General features: G+C 37.4%; 1 protein-coding gene across 1 annotated transcript; it reads left to right on the forward strand.

Annotated features, from left to right (window-relative positions):
- Positions 1 to 683: 683 nt before the first annotated feature.
- LOC131125508 (ceramide synthase 2-like) lies at positions 684 to 8,959 on the forward strand. Its single transcript, XM_058067126.2, has 11 exons — positions 684 to 761; positions 1,214 to 1,384; positions 4,760 to 4,877; positions 5,124 to 5,242; positions 5,317 to 5,374; positions 5,445 to 5,495; positions 6,189 to 6,281; positions 6,393 to 6,521; positions 6,598 to 6,707; positions 8,284 to 8,437; positions 8,604 to 8,959. The coding sequence occupies exons 2-11, from the start codon at positions 1,218 to 1,220 to the stop codon at positions 8,802 to 8,804; spliced, it is 1,200 nt and encodes a 399-aa protein (XP_057923109.2). The 5' UTR covers positions 684 to 761; positions 1,214 to 1,217; the 3' UTR covers positions 8,805 to 8,959.

Here is an 8,959-nt window from a genome sequence, read left to right on the forward strand (position 1 = left end):
TTATCTCCTTCATATGAGAAAATTATCATGTTAGATCGCGAAAAATATTCCTTATTAAATATCTTACAGTTCCCATGATACAGAAGCATAGAACGGCGATGGTAAAAAATATTTTTTGGAAGTGTTTCTCGTTCTAACGGGATAATATCACGTTCAAAGTGATGATTTTCTAATACGATACTCTATATATCATGTTAGAACAAGAAAACTATCTAATAAAAACGAGACTTTTATCACGTTATAACAAGAAAGTTTTCTCATTCATATGAGAAAACAATCTCGTTTGAACGTGATATTATCACGTTACATAGAGAAACACTTTAAAAAAAATGTAAAAAATGTACCATTGCTGTTATATGATTTTGTATCATGGGAACTGTAAGAAATTTTATGTTCTGTAATTATAAATTAATTAATTATAAATTCTATTTCTTACAGTTCCCACGATACAGAAGCATAGAACATGGACGATAAAAGACATTTTTTTGGAAGAGTTTATCATCACATTCAAATGAGATAGTTTTAGTTTTATGTGATTGAAAATTGTAATAAAATCAACTAGAAAGCAATAAATGAAAACAGTTCTTTTTTTTTAACTTTATTTTATTTTGAAATGAAAAGTCCTCCACTTCCTTTCTGCACCGACTTGACGTGATGTTGGGCCAGGCTGCAGCACACACACACACACACACACACACACACACGAAAGCAGGCTGCCGACAGGAGTTGACTGGGTGGATTTTACTGGACATCACACACAGGTGAGTTCATTCATAAAACGTTCATTTTAATTCAAAGAAAAAAACATAAAGTGCAGGAAATGATAAGTGTAAGTTTTCTCCAAAATTACATTAACCCAAATAATGAATTCTATGTATTTGTAAACTTTTACTGATATTTCTATGGTGTATTTGAGTGTAAAATAAATGTATTATATTCACCATTCAAGTGCATTTACTGCATAATGTATGTATTTCTTATGCATTGAAAAGGAATGTTTTAGTTTATTTTGTATATTCACAGTAAATGTGTGTCATATTTTGCTATTCTTTTCTCTTTTGCTGCAATGCAAACAATGCGTGAGCTTATCTTATTATTACATTGTTGTTGTTTGACTGTCATAAATAATAAGACATGTCCTTGGGCCCAAATATACAGTATAATACATGACGTCATGCAATGAACGAATCATAAACAGAATCTCCTTCCACAGCCAAATGGATTTGCTGCCTGATTTGTGGAGGCAGGACTACTGGCTTCCTCCCGGTGTGACCTGGAAGGACATGAACCAGCTGTCCGATTCCGAGCGACCTCTGCCCCGAGACCTCCTGGTAGCGTTGCCCCTGGCTTTGGGCTTTGTGCTCCTGCGTTATGTGTTTGAGAGGTACTTTGTTCCCGACTTAACTGGTTTTTAATGGATTGCTGGCTTACCACTTAACTGTACGCTCAACTAGAAGTGGAAAAAAAAACCTTTGCTTACATTCTCCTCGCATGAGGTTATCATCCGGCAAATATTTGTCTTAAAACGTCATGCGTTGTTTCCTGATTGTGAGCGAGCATCCAGGGCGTGTATCGGAGGATGAGCTGCAGGGCATTGAGCAGGTGTTTTGTCAGAACAAGCTTTGTTATCATCAGGGGAGGAAACCTTCGGGGGCCAGAACAAGAGGGGCTGTGCCTGTCTCAGCCATTTCATACCCAGTTGGTACGGTACATGGAATCCTGCTGGCTTTTCATGTTACATATGCTGCGACTCCAGAAGTACAATGGAAAGCATTGGAATAGTGACGTCTATTTATTTCTTCTTGTTGGAGACCAGCCTGCATGCTACTTTTAAAGTGATCTACCTCCTACTGTAAACATAGTAAATACTTATATTTACTGTATTTATAAATATTAACATACGTTTTTATTAGAAAATCATCACGTTAGAACGAGAAAACTATCTTGTTTGAGCGGGATATTATCACGTTAGAACGAGAAAACCAGATGACTATTTAATTTAAATGAGAATTTTAGTTATCTCGTTCATATGATAAAATTATCACGTTAGAACTAGAAAAATATACAATTTTAAATGAAATTTCTTAGAGTTCCCATGATGCAGAAGCATAGAACTGCAATGGTAAAAGACTTTTTTCGCGTATCTCGTTCTCGTTCTAATTCTCGTTCCAGTGGTACTATCACATTCTAACTATCTTGTTTGAGCGTGATATTTTCACGTTAGAACGAGACGACTATTTAATTAAAATGAGAATTTGAGTTATCTTGTTCATACGAGAAAATTATCATGTTAGAACTAGAAAAATATAAAATTTTAAATGAAATTTCTTAGAGTTCCCATGATGCAGAAGCATAGAACTGCAATGGTAAAAGACTTTTTTCGCGTATCTCATTCTTGTTCTAATTCTCGTTCCAGTGATAATATCACATTCTAACTATCTTGTTTGAGCGTGATATTTTCACGTTAGAACGAGACGACTATTTAATTAAAATGAGAATTTGAGTTATCTTGTTCATACGAGAAAATTATCATGTTAGAACTAGAAAAATATTACATTTTAAATGAAATTTCTTAGTGTTCCCATGATACAGAAGCATAGAACTGCGATATAAAAGACATTTTTTTGTGTTTCTCGTTCTAATTCTCATTCTACTGATAATATCACATTCAAACTTTCTTGTTTGAGTGTGATATTATCACGTTAGAATGAAATGACTTTTTAATTAAATTGAGAATTTTAGTTATCTCGTTCATATGAGAAAATTATCATGTTAGAACTAGAAAAATATTACATTTTAAATGAAATTTCTTAGAGTTCCCATGATACAGAAGCATAGAACAGCGATGTTAAAATACATTTTTTTGTGTTTCTTGTTCTAATTTTCGTTCTAGTGATAATATCACATTCAAACTATCTTGTTTGAGCGTGATATTATCACATTAGAATGAGAAAACCAGATGACTATTTAATTACAATGAGAATTTTAGTTATCTCGTTCATATGAGAAAATTATCACGTTAGAACAAAAAAAAATATTACATTTTAAATGAAATTTCTTAGAGTTCCCATGATACAGAAGCATAGAACTGCGATGGTAAAAGACTTTTTTGTGTTTCTCGTTCTAATTTTTGTTCTAGTGATAATATCACATTCAAACTAGATTGTTTTCTTGTTCCAACGTGATGATTTTCTAATAAGATATTGTGTGTATCACCTTTGTGTGTATCACCTTATAACGGGAAAACTATCTAATAAAAGCGAGGATTTTATCAAGTTATAACGAGAAAGTTTTCTCGTTGATATGAGAAAATTATCATGTTAGAGCGAGAAAAATAGCACATTTTAAATTAAATTTTTTACAGTTCCCATGATACAGACGCATAGAAGTGGGATGGTAAAATAATTTTTTTTGGAAGTGTTTCTCATTCTAATGTGATGATTTTCTAATAACAACCATATACACAGTCAAAAGTTTGGGATCACATTTCTTTGTTTTCTAAAGAAAAACAAATTTTCATGCATTTCACAAACATTTTTTTTCCATTTCACAAACAAAATGAATCAGATGATTTTCAAAGCACGATCAACATTTTTGCATAGAGGCCTACTATCAACAACTGTCAGTCCTCTGCATCAATCTCCTGGTATGGCTGCTAATCCCAGTTCATCATTTTATAAGGCTAATAGATTATTAGAAAAGCCATCTAAAAATCTAAACTAAAACTAAAATCTCTTACCATGCTGTTAACCACTCCCTTCAGAGAGCAGCACAAACTGAGTCTAACAAGGACAGAAAAACGATGCATGTATGTATCACGTTACAACAGGGGTGTCAAACTCAATTTACTTGGGGGCCACTGGAGCTCGAGTCTGGGTGAGACTGGGCCACGTCAGGTTTTCCAAAAAAAAAAAACAAAAAACGCATTTATTAAAAACAAAAAAAATTTAAAAACTTTGCTTTGGTTCCAATTTTCTACTAGAAAAGCTCTGATAAAATATTCCACTGTTCTCAAATATCTTAATTTCATCTTCAATCTTATTTTTCTACACAAAATAAGATGAAAAATAAATAAATAAACAAATCAATAATAAAGAAAATCAATCAATCAGTAATAAATAAATAAATATAATAATAATAATAATAAAACGGCAAATAATAAAAACTTAAGAAACCACATATAGTTGGTGGGTAGACAAATTATTTTTTTCAGATTAAAATGAACAAAGCATTATTAGAGCCCTGTAGACATGACAAAACACGACTATAGTCACATTTATTTACAACATATTGCGCAACTGCAGGGTCTTGAGACACATGCTAACTCGCAAACTAGAGAGCTAGCAACCTAAACGGTAGCCTTCAAGTTATTTCCTTTAAACTAAAATAGCCAAAAACTTACCACTTCCACACGGATAGGGAGGATAACTATTAACAGTTATTTAACCTTTAACATGAACATTAATCAAACGTAATAATTTTTTCTGGGTACATGATACCATACAGCATCCATATCAAACTTGCGCGGGCTGCACTAACATTAAACTTTCATATCAAGGCGGGGGCCTCAAAGAAGAAATCAAGTAAGAGCAGTCGAAGAGGTCACCCAAGGAAAACATGAGCATTTGATGGTGGATGTTCTTATACAACTATTGGTATCCTAATCTACTGTTCATGTTATGGCCAATGGATACGCTCACAATGGTTATCTCACCCACTTTCTTTGTGTTCTGTCATCATTTGTTTTTCCTGCCCTCAGGTTCTTTGCCCCACCCTTGGGCGGATGCTTAGGGGTTAGGAATAGACTCCAAATGACAGCGGAGCCTTCCCCAAAACTGGAGTCCTTTTACACGCAACAAAGCAGAAGACCGACACAGGTTAATCTCAGCCATGGGCCTTTCAATTGTTACTTTGGGTAATACGAGAACTAAATGTATCGTACTCGTTTGTTCATTCAAGTGTCACAGGATCCGGATCGTACCTAGCACTTCATTTGGTACGGTGGAACAATGGACTGGGATCCAATAGATCCGATATTAAGCATGCACTTGATGCTTTCATGAAAAACAGAATATTTAGTGCTGTACTAGCATGCTAACTCTCTCCATGTGTTGTTTTCTCAGGGCGATATTGTTCATTTAATGTTCCTGTGCAGCAAAAGTCAGAGACAAATTGAGACCTGGTTCCGACGTCGCAGGCAGCAGGACAGGCCGTGTCAAACCAGGAAGTTTGGGGAGGCAGCGTAAGGTTTTCCGTTTCACCCTTCAGTTTGCTCTTGTCTTTTGCAGTTGAATTTGACGGATTTATTTTTCCTAGTTGGAGGTTCTTTTTCTACCTCACCGCCTTCATTGCTGGCCTGGTTTGCTTGATTGATGTGAGTTTTCTAGTATCGTTTTGCATCGTTTTTTTTTATTTCTGTTATTACTAATGCGGTTTCTCTGCAGGCACCCTGGTTCTGGGACCTCAGGGAATGCTGGAGGCAATATCCTGTTCAGGTCAGAACAATACAATCTTTTATCAACATGGTCAATATACAGTAAAACCTCGGTTTTAGTATGCCCTGGTTTTCATTTTTTTTTTTACTAATATTGCATGTAACAAACTAGTCAGTTAACCCCGTACTGTACTGTACTGTTCCACGGAATCAAGCACCTTATGTGTTGCTGACTCACTCTCTGGGCGTTTTTTTATCGAGTGTGACTGCTAAATAACCTGCCATGGGACCAAAGAAAGCTTCAAACACCAGCAATTGGGAAGTCCACAACGACAAGTCCCGTGTAATTGCTTATTTAGCTATTAAGTGTTAAGTCGCTGTGTGATGATTTTAGTGTTCTTTGTAAGATGACTGTTGTATTGAGTCGTGACTAAAGAGCGACCTGGTGATTGTATCTACTATGTTAGGTAATACGAGTTAAATTGCTGTTATTTCATGTCTAGAGGGCTCGGATATTGTTAAAAAAATAAACATAAACATGTTTTCTATTCATTAACTTCAAAAATATAGCATTAATAACGACTGAATCCTACTTCCCACTGTGAGGTCTGGAACTATTTAACTGTCATGTATGTTTATGTCAGTAGTGATTTCAGTTAAGTGTACACCTGCATTGCGCCAACTAACTCCTCTATTCAACGAATGGCTGTGGTTGGGAATCACTGAGTCATGTTTGATTCCGCTTCCTCCACAGCCCATGCAGCGAGTCCATTACTGGTACTACATGCTGGAGCTGGGCTTTTACGGCTCCTTGCTACTCCGCATCTCTGTCGACATCAAGAGGAAGGTGTATATATAAGTATATATAAGTATATGATACTCAAGTGTGGATATGCTGTATATCATCTATAGTTTTTTATGTTGTACCTTCAACCAACTGTTCTGCTTCATTTGCCAGGATTTTAAAGAACAAGTGGTCCACCATTTGGCCACCATCTTTCTTCTGAGTTTCTCCTATTGCGCCAACTACATCCGTATTGGCACCTTGGTCATGCTTCTTCATGACTCCTCTGACATCCTACTGGAGGTAATATGCATTATTTGACAACTTATATCACAGATGATCCTGTACCTGAGTTCATATTCTCTATGATGTTTTACAGTCTGCCAAAATGTTTAACTATGGCTCTGGGTGGAGGAAAGTATGCGACACGCTGTTTGTCGTCTTTACTCTTGTCTTCCTTTTGACTCGATTGGTGATTTTTCCCAGCAAGTAAGTACTTTTTTGGTCCTGTTTGAGAAATTGAACTCTGTGATCCCAAACCACTGTGCCACAGCATAAGCAAATCAAAATCAACTTTATTTGTAGAGCACTTTTTCCTGCAAAGACATGCAACACAAAGTGCTTTACAGAATTAAAAACAATTACCACAATTAAAAGGAAAAACAAATACTAAGAAAGCCCCCCCCCTTCCATACTAGACACACACACAATCACACACAGTAGGGAGACATGTCATGGCACTGAGGATCAAGGAAACGCCACCTTTGGGGCCGTCCACACTGGGAGGAGCCGCAGGCCGTGCCATCGGGGGACCAGCACCCGGGGCCCCCTGACTCCGACAGACGGGCGGACTCCCACATTAAAGGGAGGAACCCCCAGCCGGCCGGGTCGAAGGGACCCAAGGATGGCACCCCCTCAGCAGACCCGACACAGCCCCCAGTGTGGAGGACTGAAAGGAGTCAAAAGACTAAAAGCATAAAATAGGACTAAAAAGATAAAAACGTAAGAAAAAAGTTAAAATCCTGATTTAAAAGGTGTGTCTTTAATCTTTTTTTAAAAAATATCAACAGTCTCTGCAGTCCTGAGGCTCTCCGGCAGGCTGTTCCACAGGTGGGGGCCATAGTGACTAAATGCTGCCTCACCGTGGTTTTAGTTCTGGGTTTTGGTCTTGTTAAAAAGCCAGTGCCGGAGGACCGCAGGGTCCTGCCCACGGGGGTTGATATGGTAAAAGCAGATCAGATAAATAAGAAGGCCGTTAAGACATTTAAAAACCAGTAAGAGAATCTTAAAATGGATCCTGAAGCGGACGGGGAGCCAATGTAGCCACTTTAAAACCGGTGTAATGTGGTCCCGCCCTCTGGTCCTCGTCAGCACGCGTGCGGCTGAGTTCTGTAATAATTGGAGATTTAAAATATATTTTTTTGGGAAGACCAGAGAGCAGGGTATTACAGTCAGGATATACTAAAAGCATGCATTCGCACCTCCGTACTGTACATAATGTACCGTATCATATTACCAAGTGTGACATGGGGAATTATTATTCTTATGAAGATATTGGAGTTACACTTCAGGATTTTGCCACCAGCTGCTTATAATGATCTGAAACGTTATTTGTTGCTGGGATTTCTGCAAATAAAAACCAAACATTAGAATTCAAAACACTAGACATATTAAAATGAATGTATGGGAATGTGCAGACAGGCTTTCAGGTAGAACTGGTTGCTGGACTAACGTTCTGATAAACAACCGTTTGCCTCATCTGCCTCATTTTTGCATAAATGTCCTATTTTTACCGAATACGGTATCTTGGAAACTATAGCCAATCTGCACTTCTGACTTACTTTTTCCTTATTAGCGACCTAAACCAAGACAAATGTCACTAATTTTGTTCCGGAACCATTTTGCTTGTAGACCCGTGTTAGGGCTTGGGTCTGCAACATGTCGGAAATTAGACATTCCTGTGTGCTGTAAGCTTCTTTTTGATGATAAAACATGCGCCTTGGCTCAAAAAAAGGTTGGGAAAAACTACTCCAACATGAAAATGTTGTTTTGTGCCGATTCCCAGGATCATCCATACCACCCTTGTGCTGTCCATGGAGATCTTCCAACCCTTTGCTGGCTACTACTGTTTTAACATCCTCTTGATGGTGCTGCAAGGGCTGCATGTCTTCTGGGCTGGATTAATCTTACGGATGGTTTATAAATTCTTCAAAGGAAAGGTGAGACTCCACTCATATTGTATGATAATTCAGGAAAGTTACGTTGAATAAACAACAATAATGGTCGCATCCACAGATAGAGCCATCAGAGCACTTTTTTGTTAAGTAATTAATTTCGGGATATTATTGCGGGATCTATTTTAAAGTTCATGTTTTTGGCCTTCAGTTGGAAAAAGATGAACGCAGCGATGAAGACAGTGACGTGGAGCAGGATAGAGAAGAAGAAGTCCAAGACGGAGATTATTACCAGGAGACAAGTAAAGATATTAGGAAGTACAAACTACCCCCACTGAGTACCACTTGTGTCCTCAACAACCTGACCAACCACAGGGCCTCCATTAGCGACAAAATGCGTAAAGCTCAGTAAAAATCGTCGTTATACACGGGTGGTCATTCCATGCCTATGTACTGTAGTTTGTATCATGAAAGTACTTTGTATATGATGTAGTGAGATTTCATGTTGAAAGTAAAGTCACCTTTTGTCTGTTTTTGTGCCGTGTGTGTCTTTTTTTTTTTTACAAC

Source organism: Doryrhamphus excisus, linkage group LG6 (assembly GCF_037039965.1).
Source record: "Doryrhamphus excisus strain RoL-2023G ecotype Guam linkage group LG6, RoL_Dexc_Guam_v1.1, whole genome shotgun sequence".
Lineage (NCBI taxonomy): Eukaryota > Metazoa > Chordata > Actinopteri > Syngnathiformes > Syngnathidae > Doryrhamphus > Doryrhamphus excisus.

What these genes read in the sequence shown, in the direction of transcription:
- LOC131125508 (XM_058067126.2), top strand. Translation starts at nt 1,218, where the DNA reads ATGGATTTGCTGCCTGATTTGTGGAGGCAGGACTACTGGCTTCCTCCC. An exon ending in CTGCGTTATGTGTTTGAGAG is followed by an intron (nt 1,385 to 4,759) that starts GTACTTTGTTCC and finishes TCCTGCCCTCAG; the next exon opens with GTTCTTTGCCCCACCCTTGG. An exon ending in GGAGGCAATATCCTGTTCAG is followed by an intron (nt 5,496 to 6,188) that starts GTCAGAACAATA and finishes CTTCCTCCACAG; the next exon opens with CCCATGCAGCGAGTCCATTA.